Raw genomic sequence first — 23,811 nt, forward strand, 5'->3', positions numbered from 1 at the left:
TAGACACACACACAGATACCACACACACACACACCACACACACACACACACACACATCATATACACACATACCACATACAGGCACACACACACACCACACACACATACCACATACAGGCACACACACACACCACACACACATACCACACACAGACACACACACATCACATACACACACACCACACACATACCACACACAAATACATACCACACACAGACACACACATACCACACACATACCACATACAAACACACATATACCATACATAGACACACACATACCATACACAAATACATATAGACACACACATACCACACACAGACACATAGGCACACATACAAACACATATACACAAACACAGACACACACGTACCACACATAGACACACTCACCACACACCAACACACATAGACACATACACATACCACACACACATACCATACACAAACACATACAGACTCATAACATGCACGCACGCGCACACACACACACACACACACACACACACACACGCACGCACGCACGCACATACACACACACTCCTCTGAAGTTTATTTCCCCTTCAGTGCTTTCTCCTTGGTTTGTTAATGTTTCTGGAAAAATGGATGAGAAACTAGGGCAGGAGGCTTGCCAAAAGTTTTCAAGGCCAGCTTGCACTACAACAGTGAGTTCCAGACCAGCCAAAGAACAAAGAAAGCAAAGGAGAGAAGATGGAAAATAGAAAGGGAGGAGGAAGAGAACGGAAAGGAGAGGAAGGAAAGACGGAAGGAAAGACACTCGGAACCTGTCTGGTTACAGTGCGGCCATCTTTAAGAAATGGACGGTCACCTGCATTTGGTCTCCTGTGCCTGTGGTGCACGGTCAGTTCTCTACTGCAGGAGGCATTGGAGGTCCCACCTCTTGAAGCAGGATTTACATTCACTTGACTTTGCTCCTCTGAGGCCAGGCTACCCCTAGTGTGTATTACACAGCCCTCCTGGTGGTGACCATGTTCTGGGAGAATGTTCTCCAGGAACGGTTCCTTATGATCCTTCCTTGTTTCACTGGTCAGGACTGTGTCCCCGTTGACCTGAGAACAGTACATGCCTTCCGCTTTTAGTGACTTGTAAATCTCGTCACTATCGTGTGGGTTGGAGGGCTGCTGGGTATCTCCTTGCACCCTCCCTCCCCTTGCACTGGGAAGGTCTGGTGGGAAGTCCCAGCAGAAGGGCCTGCCAGGCCTGGATAGAAGGTCAGAGCAGATTGGTCACCTGGAATAGACAACCCACGCTTCCCTGTCTAATAAGATTGTTTTCCTCAATTGCTATGGGGTCAAGTGAAATTTCTAGAACCTGGCCTAATGTTGAAGAAACAGTTTACTGACTTGTGTGCCTATGGGAAAACGCTTCTTTCTGGCTCGCCTTAGGATGGGGCACAGAGCCAGGTCCTGGAAGGTTACTTGGGACCAGGTTTGGACTATCACCTCAGTCACACTCTTACAGGGGACCAGGATTAGACAGCCCGATGCCTTTATCCTCGGCTCCTCAATGCCTGTGGTGTGAGGTGAGAATCCCCTGCTCTTCCTAACACAGGATCTGCAAGGCTTGGCGGGGGTGGGGCAAGGCTGCGGTGCACTGGATCTGGAGATGGTTTTGCAAGGTGAAAAGTTCGAGGTTCCACAGTGATGTCAGTATGGCTCGTATCACGGACACGGACTTACATATAAGTGATAACATTTGTCAGACCCCGCAGAATTGTGTGCTGAGATCTGTCTGCAGTCCCAGGCACAGAATAGATAATCCCACTTCCCTTAGAAGAATAAAAACTCAGACGAGCACAGACAATCACTGCACCTCTGTGCTCCAGCCCGCACCTCTGTGTTTGCAGAAGAAAGAGCATGGGCCCTGGCTTAGTCTGTCCTTCTGTTAGTCCTTCCTTCCTTTCTCCCCAGGCTCTCCTATAGCCCAGGGCATAGCTAAGGACAGACTTGAATATTCCGCCTCTGCCTCCTGAATGCTGAGATTCCAGAAGCTGTCACACCCAGCATGGCTGTCACTGATGCAGGAGTCTGGATGGCAGGGGTGGGATTGGAGGTGTCCACACACCGATTGTTCCTCCCCTCCCCGCCATGTAGAGCTTCTGCTGTTACTCTAGTCCTCCACTTTGCATGGCGCCCGCTCCTGGCCCTGCCCACTGTAGTGGCCATGCTCGTAGCTTCGTGATTTGTGGGTGAAGCCAGGCAATTTAGCAATTGGCAGGAGTGCGTCTGAAAGAATCACATACCCGGCCTTCAATCCCAGTCTCTCGTGCCTGCTTAATGACAAAGGCGACTCGAGTGGGCAGGGTTGGAAGGAATCACCCAACACAAGGCAGAAGTCCATGCTCATTTTGCCTGTGGCTGAAGAGAGACAGCACCATGCCCCATGCACCCAGGGTTACACAGGACAGAGCCAATCCTAAGTGATAGAGTTCCTGTGGGAACTCTGAGGCACCTGCCCCTTTGGGGTAGTTTTCCTTTCCTGAACTATTTCGTACCAGCCTACTTCTCAGGCGGGGCATTTGTGAAATCACCTTTTGTGTTCGGGATTTAATATCACAGCCATCTTCTCCATCTGATATATCTGATAAGCTGTATGTGGCCAGGAAATTAAGACCCAAGAAAGACCATTGGGCCGTGCATGTCAGCAGCCTGAGGTGCCCCTCCCCCATAGCTCAGTTGTGGGGCTCACCTGTTGTTAAGGTTGCATCATGACGTGGGAGCTGATCTTGCAGAGAAATGAGTGCTGGACAGAGTAGAAATGAATCAGGGAGACTTAACCCTATGCCAACTCGCCGGCACGTAGATGTGTGTCCTTCTAAACAAGTGGTTCTCAATCTGTAGGTCAAGGCCCCTTCGAGGTTAAATGACCCTGTTATACAGGGTTCACCCAAGACCATCTGAAAGCACGGGTGTTTACATCATGATTCATAACTAGAAAAAATTAGTTACAAAGCAGCAATGAAAATAATTTATGGTCTGGGTTCACCACACCCTGAGGAATTGTGTTAAAAGGGTCGCAGCACTAGGAAGGGTGAGAGGCACTGTTCTAGAGAGAGCCGCTGGCCACTTGGGCCTTAAGCCACTCTGGAACTGGTTATTTTTTTTTTTTTTTGGGTCTTTTTTTCGGAGCTGGGGACCGAACCCAGGGCCTTGCGCTTCCTAGGTAAGCGCTCTACCACTGAGCTAAATCCCCAGCCCCGGAACTGGTTATTTTTAAGAACATTTTTATTACATTGTCCTTATCTTGTGTGTGAGAGCCCAGAAGGGACATGCTGTGGCACATGAGTGGAGGTCAGGGGACAGCTGGAAGGCGATTTTACCCTTCCAGCATGTGGGCTCTGAGCAGTAAATCAGGTGGTCATGCTTAGCGGTGGGTGCCTTTACCTGGGGAGGCACCCTGCTGGCCCTTATCGAAGTGTGTGTGTGTGTGTGTGTGTGTGTGTATGTGTGTGTGTATGTGTTGTATGGACATGCATGTATACATGTTTAATGTGTATGGGTGCACATGTGGGGGCCTGTTGGTGGGTGTGCTGTATGGGCATGCGTGCATGTATGACCAAATGGGTGCACAGGCATGTGTGTGTGTGTGTCTGTGTGTGTGCGAGAGTGCGTGTGTAGGTACAGTCCAGTAGTCATGTTGGATGTCTTCCTCTATTATTATTCTGGTGGCCTCACTGAGCCCGGAACCCACTGTTTTAGTTAGATGGGCTGGCCAGTGAGCCTCCAGGACACATCTATCTCCCACCCCCCAGAGCTGGGGTCACACACACACTGCCATGCCCAGCTTTATCATGGGTTCTGGGGATCCAAACTCTGATCCTCATGTCCTGTGGCCAGAACTTTACTGACGGAGCCATCTCTGAAGGTCCAAATTCTCTTTATTTTGAGGTACAAGGGATGGACTCCAAGGCCTTGCACGGGCTCAGCAAATGCTCTACTCTGGAACAACATCCCCACATTTATTTAATGTGATTTTAATTGCTAATTGCCACAACACTAGACAACGAGAGTCTATAAAGTGTCATGACAAATGAATGTGGTTCTTTCTCGGAACCCTTGAGGATGTATCTGGGATTCCAATAGTCACCAGAATCTGTGGATGTTTTAGTGTCTTATACAAAATTTCCTAATCTTGGCATGTGTCATCCTTCAGCCCATCTGCCTTTTGCAGGATTACTTGCAAACTTTGTTTTGGAACTGACTTGTGTTTGTTTTTGTGTGTATGGGTGTCCTGCCTACATACTTCTATGTGTTGCATGTGAAGGCCGGAAGAGCATGTCGGAGCCCATGGCACTGCAGTTAAAGATGGTTGATAGTCACTATGTGGGTGCTGGGAATTGAACCTGGGTCCTCTGGAAGAGCAGCTGGGCTCTTAAACACTGAGCCATCTCTCCAGCCCCTGCAGAATTACTTTTAATACCTAATAGAGTGTCAGTGCCCTGCTAATAGCAGTTACACTGTACTTTTAGGGACAACTGGCAATAGTTCAGTGTAATGCAGCTGCATTCTGCCCCTTAGCACTTCATTCTCAATTGTTTGCACGAATGGGGAACTGAGGCTGGGGAAATCTTTTCTGGACCATGGTCAGTGTGGGCAGCAGGAAATTGGGGTGAAAAATTGAGGTGGGGGAGGTATCCTATGCTAAGTGAACATCTTCCTTTAGCACCCCCTAAGGGTGTGTGTGAGGGATTGAATTCAGGGCCTTCTGAATTCACCCTATCACCAAGATACATTTCCAACCTCAAAATAAGTTAAAAAAAAAAAAAAGAAAGAAAGAAAGAAAGAAAAAGACCGGTAATTAGTTCAGTGGCAAAGGTGCTTACCAGCACAAGGCTGTATGTTCAATCTGCAGTGTCAGTGTATGCATGTATGAGCTCATGCTTGCATGAGTGTGCCTGTGCACACACACACACATGCACACACACATGCACACACACGAATGCACATGTACACACACATGCACACACACATGTGAACACACATGTGCACACATGCACACAAACACACGTGTACACACATGCACACACATGTGAACACACATGTGCGCACATGCACACGCATGCACAGGTATACACACACGCACACACACTTTTAAATAAAATGCCATGCAAAAGGTGACTAAGTTAAGGCAGTGCCAGTTCAGTACTGGCTGTGCTCCGGAAGAAGGTTTGTTGGGAAGCCCTTTGCAGCACTGATACTCAGAAGCCCTCCCACCCTGTGAGGGTCCTCATGTTTCTCCTCTCCTGGGGTTGCCAGTGCTAAAGACTCCTCCTGTTTGCCTTGTGGCCCCTGCCTCCTGCATGCTGGCTGCATTCTTTCTACTGCTCTGGGGCGCTGGCCTCCCCTTCTCCTGGTATTGCTGGGACCTAACCTTCCTTTGGTTTTCTTTACTCTTAATTCTTTTTGGTTCCCCTTTCAAACGTAAAAATGGCTGGACTCTAGTTTCCCAGAAGCCATGAAATGAGAAAAAGAGTTCTTACTAATGTCCCTTACCCCATGTTTTTAAAGTGACAGCCGAACTCTCCTGGTATAATTGTCCCTGGCTATGTTGACTGATGCTACATGTTCCCCCCCAGCCCCCACTCCCAGCCCCTCCCCTCAGGAGTGCCGTCTTCCCGCCTTCCAGGGTGTGTTTTATTGAAAATTAACCTTTCTGCAGGTCGGCCCCTTTGCTTGGGAAGAGCACCTCTCCTTCCAGTCTATGCGAGCCAAGTGTGGTAAATGTGTGTGTATGTGTGGTTAGCCCAAGAAACCCAGCTCAGCCCCTGCAAGGCAGCACCATGATTGTGACGTCAGCAAGCAGCCCAAACCAGCATCTCCAGGATGGCAGTGGGGACCAGCCTGCTGTGTGACACGCTGTCCTCTCACCCATTCAGCACTAGAGCCCGGCCTCTCCATCTGGGTCTCCGTCACTGGAACATTGTCACCGAACCTACCTCCACATGGCAGGATAAGAGCCCCTACATACAGTGGTGCCTGCTGAGGCGAGCGAGTCGTCTGGCTCTGGAAGAGATTCCACAGAGAGCTGTACATGTGCAGGAGCCTTCAACTGCTGCCCTGCATCAGGGCAAAGGAGCCACAGTCGGGCAAGACTCAACTGAAGTGGACACACCTGCCTGTGGCATGCTCCTGCCTCGAGCAGGCACCCTTCCTCTTGCTGCACAGAAAGTCCTTCTGCCGAAAAACCATGGCCTACTTGTGGCGAACTAGACCCAAGTGTCAAAGAGGCTCTTCCAGAAGACAGAGCTCACCTGTGCTAAGCGTGGAGAGGACAGTAGGTCACCAGGAGCGACTCTTTCTTTCTTTCTTTTGCTTTCATATGACAAAGCTTTGTGACCCCGTGTCTTCAGCTTTCCCCGAGCATGTGACAGGGAATGCTTGCACCTGCTCTTCGTGGGATTTAAGTGACCGGTTGAGGAATGGAGGAGGAGGGAGCCCGTTGATGATGGCTAGGTTGTGGCCTGATCTTGCATGACTGGCAAGAAGGGATGTGACTGGCATAGGCGTGGGGTGGCTTCTCTTCCCATGCCACTGCACTGGTTTTTGTGACACTTGGCTGTCTGAAGGGGTTCTTGGGATGGAGATGCGGCTTTTGGTGAGGGTACCCTGGAGGATTATGCAATGGTGTGGTAATTTGGCTAAATACACTGTGACTGGAAAATCACGGGTCACGAAAGTACTAAATCCCTGGTTTGGTGGATTCTGTAAATTAGGTCAACAATGACAGCATGTTATCGGAACAGAGGAAACCGTGAGTCGGGTGTAGTAGGGTACACCTGTGATCCCAGCACTCAGGGGCGGGGTGGAAATGAAAGGATCAGAAGGCCACAGAGAGAGTCTGAGGCCAACCTGGGCTGATGAATGGCTTTGGCAGACTGAGGCACCCTGTCAGACAGCGGCCTGAAAAGCTAGGTGCTGAACCAGATAGTTCTCCACCACAGTGCCTCATTGGATTCCTGGAGCTAAGGCTACTGGGCAGGCAGGGAGGAAACGGTCCATTCAAATCCGTGGCACAGACCCCATCATGGAGGGCCAGGTCTGATACGGGAAGGGCAAGGTTGCTAAGCAAGCATCATCCGAGGAAGAGACCACTTGGAAACTCTTCCTCAAACCACCCCCAAACTGTAGTTAGTTACGTTTCTGTGTTGCCTAAGACAGATTCACATACACACAAGAACCCCTTGTCTGAAGCTCACTTTGTGTTAAAGAATGGTCAGAGATGAAGAGTGCCTGTTGTCTTCTAGTTTTCGCTGCTGATGGGAGACCTCTCATAGGCCCACTGCTCTCTCATGGATGGGAAGGTGTGGGCGGCCATATCCACAGACGGTTCAGCTACCTTTGGTTGGTCCATTCCTGCTAGGAACCATCTCTTATTCACTGTCCCTGTTGATCCTTTGGGGACTGAGGTCAGCCAAAAGGCATGGACTCTATGAAAATTCGAGAAGTATGTGGGGTCTTACTTCAGAAAAACTGCTTAGGCACAGGTGTGTGTGTGTGTGTGTGTCTGTCTGTCTGTCTGCATGGGGTGCATGGTGTACATGCATGTGTATGTGCTATATGGTGTATATGTGTATGTTCATGTATGTGCTGCATGATGTGCATGGATGTATATGTGCTGCATGATGTGTATATGTATGTGTATGTGTATATGTGTGTGTATGTGTATATGTGTGTATGTGTGTGGGATGCACTTTGCTGTATGGTGTGCATGTGTGTGTGTGTGTGTGTACTATATGGTGTATATGTGTATGTGTGTTTTTGTTTGTGCTGCATGATGTGTGTACATGTGTCTATGTGTGCTTCAAGGTATACATGCATGTATATATGTGTGTGTGTTTGTGCTGCATGATGTGTGTGTGTTCTATGGTGTGTGTATGTATGTGCTGCATGGTGTATATGTGTGTGTGTGTTTGTGCTGCCTGATGTGCATGTGTATGTGCTGCACGGTGTGCATGGATGTGCATGTGTGTTTGTGTGTGTATGTGTGTGTGTGCATGTGTGCTGCATGGTGTACATGCATGTGTGGGGTATCCACAGAGGCCAGAGGAAGGCATCCTCTGTCACGATTCACCTTAATTGTCCTTTGACTGGGGGGTCTCTCCCTGAACCCGAAGTTCCTATCTCTTGCTAGACTGGCCAGCAAGTCTTAGTAGTCTCTTCTCTCTGCCCTTCTCAGTGCTGGGATCACAGGTATCTGAGGGTTATGCTTGCCTTGCCATTGAGCTGTCTCTCCATCTCCCACCCCTTTTGAAGGGGCTCCTGTGTTCCAGGCTGAGGATGACCTTAAACTTGTGACTGATCCTCCACCTCAGGAATGCTGGGTTTACCAACACACACCACCATGCTCATTATCGGGAGTCAAACTCAGGGCGTTGTATGTAGTAGGCAAGCATTTTACCAATTGAGCTACCTCCCCAGTCCCCACACGCTTAGGAGTCTTGGTGTGGGGACTGATAGACCACCAGGGAATGTCCCCAAAGCCCTGGTTGCCTCTGTCATTCATCGGATCTGTGCCCGTCTTTCCCCTGGAGTCACCCGTAGCACCATGGGCCCCAGTGTGCATGTCTGGTAGAACTATTGAGTCATAATTTTTGTTTTTATTTCTTTAAAAATCTTACTTTTCCAAAGCCCACTTCTCTTTAAAAACATGTTTTAATTCAATTTCACTGTCTAGCTGGTGTATATTCTTATAGCTTGGCTCCTTTGCACGGATCTCTGGGGGAAGTTCGTCTTGGGTTGTGTCTCGCTCCTTGGCTGGGTGTTCCAAGTCCATCTCTGACTTCCGCTTTCACCAAGATGGGGAATCACTGCTGTGCCCCTTCAAACACTTGGAGTTCGTTGCTATTGCTTTGTGGGTGAGGATCGAAGGTGTAAGCACAAGGGAAGCAGGTGTTACTGCAGGGGGATGACAGGCTGTGATGAGCTATGGAGTCCTGTACTGAGATCAAGTGACAGTTGTCAATGTCTTTGATTTTGTTTCTCCTTAATGTCTCACGTAGCCTAGGCTACCCTCAGGATTGCTAAGGATGACTTGGCTCTTCTGATCCTCCTGCCTCTACCTCCCAAGCGTTGGCCTTATGCTTTTGATATGGTGCTTGGGGTCAAACCTGGGCTGTGTGCATGCTAGGTAAGCCCTGCACTAATTAGGCCACGACCTTGGCTTAGTTGTTATGGGCAACTGTCTCTTTGCCATCCATGTTGAAAGCTGTTCGGCAGGGCCTTGCCCTGCAGGACGAAAGATTTGAGCCTTTGTTCTCCATGCACAGCCTGGATCTTCAAAGCCTCCATTCCCGGTGGTGTCTGTGAGCAGCAAGTGCTTCATGGACACAGACAGATGGTGTTCACATCATCGCTTAACCAGCTCAGTGGTCCCCACGACTCCTCCTACCCCAAATACTGGCCCACACAGAGGGACTGAGTTCCAATGTGGGTGGAACCAACATGCCCTCTGAGACAGTCACTACCAACATTAGTGAATGAAATCAGGTATAGGGAGGTGTGGGGGAAAAGAGGGAGGGAAGGAAGGAGGAGGAAGCAGTCACACTCTGTAGCTTGGACTGGGTTTAAACTCATAGCAATCCTCCTGCCCCAGCCTCCCAAGTATTGGGATTATAGGTGTGAGCGGCCACACCCTCCTGACTTCTTTTGTTAAATACTGGTCATGTGTGTGCTCTTGTGTGCGTGCTCCGGCCGATCAGCCTGGTTACCAGTCGTTCTGTTACTACTCTGTCCACACCTGTTGCTGCTGTTCTTACTGTTAAAGAGCAGGCTCTCAGAAGCTCCAAGAGACAGCAAATAGTGATGGGTCCTTGTTTGAGGTTAGGGCAACGTTTGCTAAGCCTCTGTGCCAGTGAAAGGAGGTCACCCCCGTGTTTCCCTGGGCCTCCTCCTCACCTAGAGTTCTGACCTGGGATAAGTCCATCCCGGTCCCTCCTGCCATCACTGCACATCACTGTGAATGTATTGAGTAGCTTCAGATCCTGCCTGGGGGCCTGCAGTGTGGAGCTGATGCAGGAGGAGCTAGAGACGCCTGTGTTTGCACGAACACTGTTCCGAATACGGTCAATACTGTTGCGCATCAGTACCATTGAATGGTAGGTAGGCTCTTGCAGAAGACGCCTGGCTACTGGGAGGTTGGAACAATCTGGATTTGATTTTAAGGTAGCTCAGACAGCACAGGGCCAGGGTTGGCCCAGCACAAAGGCTTCCCACACTGAGCCACGGTGTGTTCAGTCTGCGGGTTTTGAGAGTGTCTGGGATCAGATGGTTCAGCGACTACACAGCCATCTTCGTTGACCCCGTTTCATCGATTTCAATTCTTTTCCTCCCAAAGCAAGATACCCAGCCGTTCCCTTCTCCCACCTGCCCTGGGGACTTGGCACAAGTAGGGAGATGACTGCTCCCTGGGCACTCCAGAGTGAGTACCGTATTTCCCTTGACAGTGGGAGGGATGCAGGCCCTGGGTAAGTGACTTCAGCAGTGTCAGGTTGGAATTGGGAGCTCACAGGGAGCACAGCACCCATGGGACACTGGCCTGGAACCCGGAAGCGAGAGAGTGAAAAGGCAGAGAGAGGTGATGGAAGGGGGCGTGGCCCATGAACCTCAGGGCTCTCTGTTCAGACTCCTAGTGCCACATCCTGGGTAGCCAGTCACACCAGACAGGAAGCAGGGGTCAGGTAGGCAAAGCTGGAGGGAACGGAAAGCAAGCTTGGGGCCTCCAGCTATAGACTAGGATCCCACCCACCTCTTCCAACCGCCCCTTGTAAAATCTCAGCAGCCTCCACTCCGGCTGCTCCCTCTGAGCATTCTTGGCTAACATGGGATAGATCCTTGGTTACTCCTGAACATTCTAGCAAAGCAACTTGTCAGAGATGCCCTGTAACACAAATGAGGAGAGCCCTGAAGAACAGGGCGTGGTAGGACTTAACCCCGGGTGTCACAGGAACATCCCCCGCCTTCCTTAGAGGAAATGAAGGACCACCTGGAAGTTGTCAATAGCAAATTCTGTTTAACTGAAATTTGAAAATATCTAGTCCAACTGGGAAGGAGCACCAGGGTTCCCTCTGGAGCACGTGGATCGGGTGGTGGTGGTGGGGGCAGCCAGCACATACATGTGTGTTTGCCTGGACAGCCGCAGCCCATTGATCACTGGTGCCCTGTGTACACTAGGAGCGTATTTAAATGTAAGATGCTCTGTCTAACGAGACTAATAAATCATTGGTTTTTGCAAGGTCACGTGAGCAGATTTGTGTCTTTTCATATTTCATGTCTCTGAGTCCTTCTACTTTTTGATGGTAAGCTTGCCATGCCTGCTCTGTTGTTCATCGTTGGATAGAAACCTAGAATGTTTGCTTGTGGCATTTAAGGAGGGGCCTTGAAAATGTGGGCTGGTGGAACAGGTTGGTGGAACCCCAGAGATGATGCAGAGCAAAGCTCTTGGCAGTTGCACCCTAGAAAGGCAACTTGTCAGAGATGCCCACAGATCCCCGCCTTGTACAGTGTTGTCTTGATGATTTTCTGTGCCATATGAGGAACTCAATGACCGAGTTAGCCAATCAGCGCTGCCAAGAAGACTGGGACAGAGGCCAGTATGGCCTTCCCCCTTTGCTGTGAAGTTTCAGCATGCTTCCTACAGCTTCGTTTTTTTTAATCTCTTCATGCCAGTTCCGAGAGTTCTTTAACCTGACAGGGTGACCCTTATCGATTTGAGTGGAAACTGTCTCAGAGTAAAAATTTCCAGAAATAAAGCAGTTTTAAAATTCTAAGGGGACTCCACTTTTATTGATAAATATTTAAAAAAATGCATTACACATAAAGTGTACAGGATATGTAAGTCCATAGGCTGTGTCTGGCAGTGGGGAAGATTGGGCCAGGGGTCACATATGTGTACTGTGCAAGTTGGCAGGGCCATCCAGCCTTTGACATTGTGACAGAGGGCTGTCGTCCACAAAGTTCCCTTCACAGCCCTGCAATTAAGTCACCAAAATTAATAAATAAATTAATATTTGGAAATCAAGAGTTAATGGGAAGGCTCAGTGGGTGAAGGCGCTTGCCTCCAAGCCTGCCGACCTGAGTTCTAGTCCCAGATCACACATGGTAGAAGTGAAAAAACTGACTCTTGCAAATTGTCTTCTGATTGCCACACCTGTGCTGTGGCACATCACACACACACACACGATCATTTTTAATCACAAAAATATGCTTGAAGCAGTCATATGTATCGCTATGCTTTCTGCATACACGTGTACAGTAGCCATGGACACAGGTGATGGCTTATTAAAAAGCACTCATGATTATTGTCTATTTTCAAAATCACGGACAGCCCTCCCAGCACAGGAGGCCTAAGCCCTGAAGTGGGGTGGGTTGGGGTGGGTCGTAAGGGAGGTGCAGTGACCGCAGCACAGGGGCTGACCCCCCAGAGGCTCAGCCTCTGCCCGGCCAGCAGGATCGCCTTACAGAGACACGGCCAGGGACAGCTCTGGCTTTGCGTGGTCACCGTTAAGCCAGAGGTTTGAACACCCCATTGGACTGCGCTTCCCACTCCTGAGGGACCAGATGATGACTTTGAATGGTTTTATTTCAGCCAGACTCAGGCCCTGAACTGGTTTTGTCTGAGGAAGAACAGAGTGATCACGAGGACAAGGGAGAGGTGGAGCCGGGCACCGTGGAGGACCAGCACAGTGTAATCCTCCACCTTATCTCACAGCTCAAGCTGGGCATGGACTTAACCAAGGTAGGCTGATGGGGCTGAGGGGCCTGGCTGATGGGGCTGAGGGGGCTGACGGGCCTGGCTGATGGGGCTGACGGGGCTGGCGGGCCTGGCTGATGGGGCTGAGGGGCCTGGCTGATGGGGCTGAGGGGGCTGGCTGATGGGGCTGAGGGGCCTGGCTGATGGGGCTGAGGGGGCTGAGGGGCCTGGCTGATGGGGCTGATGGGGCTGATGGGGCTGACGAGGCTGATGGGGCTGATGGGGCTGATGGGGCTGACGAGGCTGATGGGGCTGATGGGGCTGACGGGCCTGGCTGATGGGGCTGATGGGGCTGACGGGCCTGGCTGATGGGGCTGATGGGGCTGACGGGCTGCTGCCCTCTCTGGCTGCAGACTTCTCTGCTCCCTGTTCTCTCGCTGTGGCGAGGTGGGAACCCAGACTAGGAAAGCCAGCATGCAGTTTTAGGGAGGATATTTTACAAATATCCGGAAAGGACACACAGATACCTCAGATACCTCATACCTCAACACACACACACACACACACACACACACACACACACACACACACACACACACACACCCCTCATACCACACACACATCTCATATGCACTAAAACACAGGTACTTCTCATGTCATATACAGGCACATACATGTTTATATACCGCACACATAGACATCTCAAACCACATCACAGCCCCATATGAGAGAGAGGGAGTTCCATGTAGCCCAGGCTGAGCTTATACTCCTGTTTGTAGCCAAGGTTGGCCTTGAACTCGTGACTATCCTACTTCCTCCACCTCCTGGGACTGTAGTGAATGCCACCACTTCTGGCCTTTCTTTGTCTCTCTCCCTTCTTTCTGTCTTCCTGGTTCTCTTGAGAGAGGACTTTGATGCGTATTATCAAGTCCACTCTTACATCCTGGGCTCAAGCCACGCTCCTGTCATGAGTCCCACGGCTCTGGCTGTGGGTGTGCACCACCACCTCCATCTAGGAAAGCCATTTTAGATGACTTCTCATTCAGAATACAGAGCCCTCATTTGGCTCCCCAGACCTACTGTGTGCTTGCTGCTTGCTCTCCAGGGCAGTGTCCTAGACACTGGAGTAGCCTGCAGAGGTCAGAGGTCATTGTGACATCACAGCCATGGAGAGAAACCCAGAAGGAAAAAGTGTCTGCCTGGCCTTGAGGCCTTCTGAAGGCCGCCATTAACCTTCACAAGTCTGTAAGGGGTGGGAGACTTTGTTGGTGACCCCAAACCCATAGGTGGGCAAAGAGAGTCATGGCCCTGCAGGCACCCAGAGTTCTTCCTGAGTGCATCTAGGAAGCCCAGTGTCCCCAGCCACGCATGTCCTCTTGACACCTCACCCCTCACCACAGCTGTCACCTCAGTCTGAAGGCAAGCGGGAAGGCAGCTCTCCAAGTGAACTGAATGTTGCCTGGAGTCAAGGGGCACGGAGAGGTGATGGGAGAGTCTGGCTTACAGGTTTGGCTTATGTAAGGATCATAGTGCTACTCTTGGGGTGGGGTGGGGTCATAGGGATGGGAGGTGGTATGCAGAGGGCCTTGCCTAAAGCTAGACACTGAGTGGTTGTGTCTCATTCTCACCTCTGTAAAATGCCTCAGTGTGTTGCTGGGCTCTGTGGTGTGGCTGAAGGAAAATGAACAGAGAGACAGGGCAGCCAGCACAGGGTACCATCCCACTGGGAAGATCAGCCAGGGCACTGTGAACATAAGCCTTCTTTTCTTAAAACCAAGGGCTTTTACTTAAGACTGGGCCTCACTGTAGCCCAGGCTGCCCTTGAATTTGCCACATATAAACAAGGGCCTGACCTTGGATTCACTGTATAGCCAAGGGTAACTTTGGATTTCTGATACTCTCACCTCTAAGTCCTGAGGGTGGGGATTACAGGAGTGTGTCACCATTCCTGGTGGATGCAGTTAATGGGGAATCGAACCCAGGGCTTTGTGTACGCTAGGTAAACTACCTCCCCAGCTCAGAAAGTTGCCTTGAAATGCTCCCAGGGGTTTCAGTATAGGTGCTTGGCATCCTGGGTGACTGCTACTTTAAACGGGGCCCACACTCAGCCTCCCAAGTTCCTTCTCCCGCAGCGCATGGCTAACCCTGCCTCTCTGCCATTGAGTAAGGCCTGCTTAGCACACTGTGTTCCTGCTCTAATCTCAGCTTCTTGCTGAACAGATCTGTTGAAGATGCTTGGCTTTTTAAATAGCCGCCTGTCTTTGATGATCACATGAGACCCTGAGGTGACGCCCCAGTTAATGCTGAGGGCGTGTAGGTGGCAAGGTCCCCGAGCGCCATCTAAAATCCTCGTGTTTCCAAATTGCGCGTCTCAACCTACCAGTGGGTTGTAAAACCAATTCAGTGGGTCAGACAGAGTCGTTTTTAAGACATGAACTACGACAGAAAATATCGGAGTATGGTAGCACACTTGGATGTCAGTTCTGTTCTGCTGGGTCACAGTGCAAAACGTTCTCATGGAGGATCGCGCCTTTACAATGGTTTGCAGAATTCAGGGCTGGAATTGTGGATAGGATGATAGAAGGGACCGAGAAACTGAAATTGCTCAGGTCCCAACATGGAACGGCCCAGAAGCCCGATGGGAGCTGATGGTCGGCTGACCACCCAGGAGGCGCTGTGTAGGGCTCATGTCTGGACTGTGAAGTTTGCATTATTATTTTATTAGCTTATGATTGCATTTCCAGAGCCATGGTCTAATCCTGAAACTGCAGACATTGCCTTTATCTAATGCCCAGTGGGTTACTTGGAAGGAGAATGGAAAATTAATTTCAAACTCTTCCCATCTAACAAAATACTATGTTGAGTGATTTTTGTAATAGCCCAGGCACCATAAGAAGTGGGTAGGAATTTCCTTAAGGAAATCTAATCAGCTCTGTTGGGTAAGTAATGAAACAGGGAGAGACTGGGAGGATGGCACCCCCATCCCCACATATATGTACATATGTATTTATGTGCTATATATAAATAAATATACAGGTGTGTGTATGTGTGTATGTATGTATGCATGTATGTATGCATGCATGTATGTGTGTACATATATTTCCGGTGCTAAGAAGGCAGAGGTAGATCCCTGGGGTTGCAAACCAGGCGACCTAGCTTAGTTGGTCAGTTCTAGTGAGAGACCCTGTCTCAGAATGCCAGATGGCTGGTACTGAAGGAATGGTTCCCAAAGTTGTCCCCTGGCTTCCACATGCACACGCACATATGTGCACATCACTCATATACATATGTGCATTTGCACATATATACAAAATACACATACAAAAAATGAAAAGAGGGGGGAGGGGAGAAAAGGAAAAAGTACTTGCCCATTATCCCACATGAACCCTGGTAGCCCCAGGCCCCTTCACTTCTTGGGGTCACACTGGGCGTTCTCTCCAGTCTGAAAATAGAGCATCAGGTGGCTGGCCCCTGAGGTTTTGGACTGATGGGTATTTGAGGGAAAAATGCACCTGTTCCCAGCATCTCTCACAGGAGTCTGGTGTGCTCCCTGCCGGGGGGGGGGGGGGGACTGTCACTCTTTCTGCCTGTCCTCTGCCCTCCTGGCTATGTGATCACCCACATCAGATTTCTAAGGCCCAAACTAGGAAGCAGCTACTCCTCAATCAGCGAAACCCTCGGCGTAATTAATTGTCCTCTGAATCCCCAGCACAGGCCTTCTTTCTTTCTTTCTTTCTTTCTTTCTTTCTTTCTTTCTTTCTTTCTTTCTTTCTTTCTTTCTTTCTTCCTTTCTCTCTCTCTTTCTCTCTTTCTCTCTTCTTTCTCTCTTTCTCTCCTTATAACTTCCCCCAAAGTAGTTCACTGTCTTAATTATGTTAATGGGGGGAAGGCCATCTTTATCGACAGCTCCATAAATCTGCAGCCCGACTGCTTGAAGGCCGGTCAGTACGAATCGCTGGGCCGTCACTCATCCCGTCAGAGGCAGACAGCCCAATTAGGGCTCATGCACTTCTTGGCTCCATATCTCTGGTGTCCATCCCCTAAGAAGCACTTGATGAACTGACTTGTTTAGAAACACACAGACACACAGACACACACACACACACACACACACACACACACACACACACACACACGCACACACGCACACACGCACACACACACGGAGAAGAGAAAAGAAAGACGAGCTTCCACCCCAAGAAGGCTGAGTGGGAGAAGGGAATGAGATCAGACGGGAGATCAGTTGTAGTGAAAAGTCTTGGCAGGAATGCTCTGGGCAGGTTTTGGAGACAGTCTGGTGGTGAGCTTCTCAAGTCCTAGCGGTACCCCAGCAGAAGGTGAGAGAGGAGAGCCACGGCGGAGTCATCTGACAGGACACAAACCTGGTCGGCTGGACCTCGTGATGGCCGTGAACCCTAATCATCAAGTATGATAGTTAGGAACTGTCAGCCTGACAGACCTGAGACACCCAGAGACAGCTTCTGAGCATGTCTGTGAGGGATGACTTAGACTGGGTCACTGAGATGGCACCGCTCCCTGGGCCAGAGTGTCCCTGTGTGGCTCTCTGTGTCACTCATGGCTGCTCCCATTTCTCCTCCACTCACCTCCATGAGGGTTCCAGCTGCTAAAACCTACGGCTCTAATGCCCAGATGTGTTGCCCCCTCAGGGCTGTGATCCACACCTGAGAAGAAAGAACCTAGGAAATCCGGGCTCACGGTTTAAAAGGGACACCACATGTCACTGTGGGGAAGGCAGGATGAGGCAGCTGGCCACATCAGGCAGGACGCTGAGAGAGATGAATGCTGGCCCTCAACTCCAGTCCTCACTGTGGTTCAGTCTCAGACCTGAGCCCGCGGAATGGTGCCACTTAGCATGCAGGGAGAATCTCCCCTTTTCTGTTGAATGTTTTTAGAAACTCCCTCAAAGAGTATCTGGTCTACAAGGTGGGGTATCTAGAGGTGTGTGTCTGCTGGATGATCTTAAATTAATTCAAATTGACAAGGAGGATTCAATCATTTCAGAGCCCCCGAGTGATTCAGGAGGGCCGGGGAGAAAGGACTGTTGGGACATTTGCTCAAGTGGTCTTACCTGCTTGTTCAATGGGAGGGTGGCACAGCCTGGTCCCACAGAGCTCAGCAGATGTTGTCACCTGACTCTGCAGACACACAGACCGTGAGGAAGGGGCTCTCCCAAGGCTGAGCATAGAGTGCATGCCTGGCCAGAGACGTCCTTGGACAGCTGGACTCTCAGTTTGGTGGAGTCGTGGCTGAAAGAGCATTGGGAAATCTGCCTTGACTTAGTTGTCATTGATGATTTTCTTCTTCCTGCGTTTGCCTGGATAGCAGATAGATACAAAAATGCAAATCAGCCCTTTATCATCTAGAGACAAGTTAACATTCTGAGGCTTTGAATGGATTTACTTGGATTGTGTTCCGTGCTTGATTTTATATCTTGCTGCTGCTTTTTACACGGCTTTTAATGACAGATAAATGATATTAAGAGCTGTCTGCTAAACCGTGCATCCCTGGTGGGGTTAGCTTCCTCTGATTTCCTACGAGAAACCACTACACTTTGAAGACACATCTGCCTGCTTTTTCTCTCCTGGACATCTTTTCTTTTGTATCCAAATCACTTGCAAGAGCGTGTTTTTTTTTTTTTTTTAAAGAAAGCCCAGTGTGCAGGGCTGGATAGATGGCTCAGCTGCGAAGAGCAGAGGCTGGTCTTGCAGATTCCCTTCCCTGCACCCTAGTGGCTCATAGCCCCTTAGAATGCCTATCCCAGGGGATCTGATGCCCTTTGCTGGCTTCCACAGACACCTGCACTCACGTGTGCACACATGCAGACACATAATTAAACATAAAACCAACTTGTTTTTTCTTTTAAAGGGAAACCTGGCATAGAGCTATAGTTACAGAACTGTAAACCTAGGTGATATTCAGGTTATTGTATACCCTTGGTGGCCTGCCAGCTTTGAAACCCCACGAGTCCATGGGGGAAGGAGCCAGGCAAGGCTGTCAGTGGCAAAGAGAGAGGCTCCAAGCTCATGTAGGTAGCATCCTGAGGAGAGGCTCCTCAATCTCTTAAGGGGCCTCAAATTGGGAGCCACAGAAAGGAATTCCACGATGAGCCATCATGGAGCAGATTGATGGAGAGTTTATGGCTAGATTTTAATATAGATTTTGAGCAGTAGGGTTTGAAAGAACGAGAGGCTCTCGGAGAGAGAGAGGTAAGCGTGACTGAGATAGTGGGTGTGGGCTTTGCAAAGAGTCACCCATTCTTTCTCTCATAATGGGAACATAGCTCAGACTTTGTGATGAAAAGATTATCATGTTTATTTATTTTTGCATGGCCACTGCATGTGTAAAACCAAAGAACAACTTTTGGGAGTCAGCTCTTGCCTTCTACCATGTAGGACTTGGAGATTGAACTCAGGGAGACAGGCTTGACAGTTCCTGCCTTAACCTGCCTAGCTGAGCCCTCTCACCATGAGGAAGTTAAGGAGTGTAGGAGCAGGTTGAGGCAAGGCAGGCAGGATTACAACTAACAAGGTAAAAGTTCAGATTCCAGGGATGTAAGAAGTTTCACCCTCACCATCAACAAAGTTAGTAGTCATAATTGTGCTCGTGAGGATCCCAATAAATACCTGGGACTGGAGTGAAGCCTCGTGCTGAGCCCTTAGCCTCTGTGCTGGCTGACAGCGTACTCCGCAGCTTGTGGGAACTGTGTCCTTGGAGTCTTAATCCTCAGCCATCAAGAGGCTTTAGCCACTCTCCATGCCAAGGGCCCCCTTCCCTTCCATGTTCTCTCAACTCTCTCAAGCTAGTCCAGGCTAGAGAAAGCACTGCTTTGCAGCTCAGTGGGTGGGCCCTGAGGCCTGACACAGTTATTTTGTGAGAACAGTGGGAGGTGTCACTGTCTTGGCATCCCCAGCTCAGATGACCTGTTTGCTTTAGATGACCTGGTCATCGGGTTGGGGTTGTGCAGGCCTAGAGTCTTGGATTCCCTTTGGACCAACCTGCTTTCCCTTTGTGCGTGCGCCTTGGGTAACAGACCAGCGGCTGCCCCAGCCATCTCCTTTCAGATGGTCATGTGACTTCGGTCCTCCTCCTCCTCCTCCTCCTCCTCCTCCTCCTCCTCACATCCTGGTTTCCTAAGGCTCCGCCTGGCATAGCAACTCCACATGTACCTATGCCATTCCTCTCCCCCTGGGCGCCTCTGTGACATTTGCTAGCAAATGTGCCTCATCGCTAGCCTCTGCCAGGATTGCGATGGCTACACACACCACTCCGATACTGTCCCCACTTAGACACTCTTGGTCTGCCTGGCTTCTGGGACCAACACGACACACAAACCTGGGTTGACCTAACCCTTTTGGCTTGTCACTGATGCAGGAATTTCCATCAAGGGCCTCATGCTCCGGCTTGGGCCTCTAGATCTTACTCTGCAGTGGCTGCAGCCCCTCCCACCGGCTCTCACAAGCCCTGGCTGCAGCCCCTCCCACTGGCTCTCACAAGCCCTGTTGCCTTGTGTCCCTGGTGCAGGTGGTGCTCCCCACATTCATTCTGGAGAAGCGGTCCTTGCTGGAGATGTATGCAGACTTTATGGCACACCCTGACCTGCTGCTGGCCATCACTGCCGGGGCGACGCCAGAGGAGAGAGTCATTAGCTTCGTGGAGTATTATCTTACGGCCTTCCATGAGGGGCGCAAAGGCACCCTGGCCAAGAAGCCCTACAACCCCATCATCGGCGAGACCTTTCACTGCTCCTGGGAGGTTCCCAAGGACAGAGTCAAGTCGAAGTGGACTTCCCCCCACCCTCCCATTAGTTGTCACGAGCATCCGATGGCCGATGACCCTTCTAAAAGCTATAAGCTCAGGTTTGTGGCTGAGCAGGTATCCCATCATCCGCCCATCTCCTGCTTCTACTGTGAGTGCAAGGAGAAGAGACTGTGTGTCAACACTCACGTATGGACCAAAAGCAAGTTCATGGGCATGTCCGTGGGGGTCTCTATGATAGGGGAAGGTAAGCCACCTTAGCGAATTGGAGGCTTACCCACCGCCCTTTGCAGCGAGATGAGCAACGGTTGCTTTTGTGCATGGATTTTATTGTAAATGGGGGTGGGAGGATGGGAAAGAGGGGTGGGTGATGGACCAGGTTGGCTGATTTCCCAGTGGTCCCAAGTGAAGATGGCAGGGATGGGTCACGGCTCCTTGCTCACCTGTCTCGTCACACACAGTGTGGTTTGCACACTCTGCCTTCTAGAATCTTCCATCTTCTGATGGTCCATGGGTGTTAAGGCCGGCCCTAGATGTGTGACCAGGAAGAGCTTTGTTCATTGTGTGGAGAAACCCTCCATCCCTGTTAGGTCAAGGTGTCTCATCACAGCTATTTAACTCCCTTTTAGTCACAGATCTGAGACTACAACTCCCGTCCTAGAAAAGGAAAGTAAACAAACAAACAAACAAACAAACAAAAAAAAACCCCACAGAATTTTACTTTCAGCCTATTGGCTTCTCGAGAATCCTTTTAAGACCCTGTCATTGAAGGATATTTTTATTGTGAGCATTTAAGTTTTCTTTAAAAATTATACACACACACACACACACACACACACACACACACAGAGAGAGACAATGTGTATGTATTCTATATATGTATATATAGCCAGAAGTATGGAGGAAAGGGGAAGGGAAGGAGGGAGAGAGCAGGAGAGACAGCTTGCAGGAAGTGGTTCCGTTCCGTCTTTCCGCCAAGTGGATTCTATAGCTTTGGCGGCAAGCACCTTTGCCTGCCGAGCCATCTCAAAGCTCTAGTGTTGGTAGAGCTCGCTGGCTGGGCACTTACAGGTGCTTGGCACTATCTTAGGACCTACGGATACTTGAATAAGTGAGAAAGAAACCCCCACATTCCCTGTAGCTGTGCAAAGCAGCCTCCATTTCTGTGTCTGGGGAATAAACAAGAGGGGGTCAGCTGCGTTCTGTGTAGAGAAGGTAGGAGACAGGGCGTGGCCCAGGAGGGGCAGGGTAAGCTGCCTGTGAGTAAGTCTCTCTGAGACTGAGTTAGGTGTGGGCCAGAGCTCCGAGCCACCAGCAGCAGCCTGAGGAACGCTTTCCCAGACCTCTACTTGGGTGGAACCAGGATTCTTGACTTCTTTGAGGAAAAGAATTTCAGGTCCACCCAGTACTAAGCAGGACTGGACTTTAGTAAGACGTTTAAAACATTGATTTAAGTATGGGGAAAGGAAGAAAATAGAAAAAGAGGTGCCATTCCAACACATGGGCGTCAGCTCTCTGGGAGATGGCTTCAAACACCTTAGCAACAGGCGCCCCCCCCCCCCGTGTGTGTGTGTGTGTGTGTGTGTGTGTGTGTGTGTGTGTGTGTGTGTGTGTGTGATTGACTTACCTAGTTACATCATGAAGGTTACTAAAACATCCCCCCTTTTCTCTTTCTGGTAATGAGGTGGGGGGTAACACCTGGAGTACCCTGTTAGGTGTCTTAGTCACTGTTCTGTTACCATGAAGAGACCTAATGACCAAGGTAACTTATAAAAAGAAGCATTTCATTGGGGGCTCACTTATTTCAGAGGGCGAAGCCATGATCATGGCGGGAGCATGGCAGTGGGTGGGCAGGCAGGCAGGCATGGTGATGGAGCCGTAGTTGAGAGCTCACATCTGATCTGAAAGTCGAAGGCTAGACCAGGCTTTTGGTACCTCAGAGCCCAATCCCCCAGAGACACACCTCGTCTTCCAAGGCCACACCTCCTAATCCTTCCTAAACAGTCCACCAGCTAGGATCAAGCATTTAAATAAATGAGCCTCTGGGGTCATTCCCTTCTAGACTATAAGAGGTGTTTATAGTGTTGACAGTGTTGTGAGAGTCTTAAAAAGGTGTAGGTATGAATGGTAGTATACATTTTAGTCCCAGAACTTGGGAGACAGAAGCAGGCAAATCTCTGAGTTCGAGGCCAGCCTGGTCTACAAAATGAATTCTGGGACAGCCAAGGCTACACAGAAAAATTCTGTCTTGAAAAAGGAAACAAAATTGTAGGGAAAGGAATAGGCTACTTTATGTATAGGCCAACAGCATGGTTTATTGCCATTTAACTTTTAAAACTTATAATTACATGTAATTAATTATGTGAATTATCTAATGCACATGTGCAGGTCGGAGTTCATCCTGTCAGGAATCAGTTCTCTCTATCCTCCATGTGGATCCAGGGGATTGAAATCAGGTCATCACAGCCATGAGTCTTTAGGGGACCATTAATGTCTAACCTGTTAACAGTCCAGTTGTGTTCTGAGGTAGGGAGTTCTGAGGGGGTGACCGTGAGAGCGAGGGTCACTGAGGCAGGTTTTATCTCAGTTTATAATTTTTATCAGGGAGGGGTGTGTTTGCTGAGAGAGGGTTCAATATTATTGAAAGTGACTCTGCTCCTCGTCCTCACTGCGTAGCCGAGGCTGGCCCTGAATTTCATATATGTGTGTGTATGTATATATGTATATGTGTGTATATATGTATGTGTATATATGTATGTATATATGTATGAATATATATTTTTTTCATCTGCATGGCGCAGTTAGTGAATATATGAAAGGAGTCAGCTTTCTAAGCGTGTAGGACCCACAGTTGAACTCAGGTTCTCCTGTTATCTGCAGGTACTTTTGCTGCACTACCTTGCTGGCCCTCGTTGAGGTTTTTGCTGTGAGCAACCAGAAGGGTGTGTAGCTCCAAACTGAGTAGAGATGGAATGGAGGCAGAATATAGATAGGGTCATTGCTGGTTAAGTGTGGCGCTCCTGTGGAGAGCTTACACGCTGCCAGGGGAATCCCTGGCCCAGGTAAAATTATGTCATGTAAAGGCCAAGGAGTTTGCCCTAAGAACCCTGGCCCTGCTGTCCTCCCACAGGGAGAGAGGGGTGTGGAGGCTTTAGCAGAGGCAGAGAGGCCACCACAGAAGGATGGGAGGGTAGGCAGCTGTAGGACATGCTAGTCATCTCTAAGAAGATATGACTTCTGGTGTCCGGGCCTGGAGGTCACAGGTGGCCTGGAATAGCCTTTGTCTGTGGTTGTCTGAGTGCAGGATCTCTTCAAGCAGGATGTGGG

At 49.8% G+C, this 23,811-nt stretch overlaps 1 protein-coding gene across 12 annotated transcripts in view; it reads left to right on the forward strand.

Annotated features, from left to right (window-relative positions):
• The window catches only part of Osbpl10 (oxysterol binding protein-like 10), a 260,005-nt gene that overhangs the window by 224,040 nt on the left and 12,154 nt on the right, over window positions 1-23,811 (forward strand). For 9 of the 12 annotated variants that reach the window (XM_017596141.3, XM_063265640.1, NM_001427692.1 and 6 more), the window contains 2 exons: window positions 12,604-12,753; window positions 20,251-20,731. In XM_017596141.3, coding sequence (XP_017451630.1) covers window positions 12,604-12,753; window positions 20,251-20,731 — 631 coding nt within the window. Of the gene's footprint in view, window positions 1-5,679; window positions 6,705-12,603; window positions 12,754-20,250; window positions 20,732-23,811 lie in introns of those variants that run through there. The other 3 variants (XM_063265649.1, XM_063265648.1, XM_063265647.1) reach the window with 2 other exon arrangements.

Source organism: Rattus norvegicus, chromosome 8 (genome assembly GCF_036323735.1).
Source record: "Rattus norvegicus strain BN/NHsdMcwi chromosome 8, GRCr8, whole genome shotgun sequence".
Classification (NCBI taxonomy): domain Eukaryota; kingdom Metazoa; phylum Chordata; class Mammalia; order Rodentia; family Muridae; genus Rattus; species Rattus norvegicus.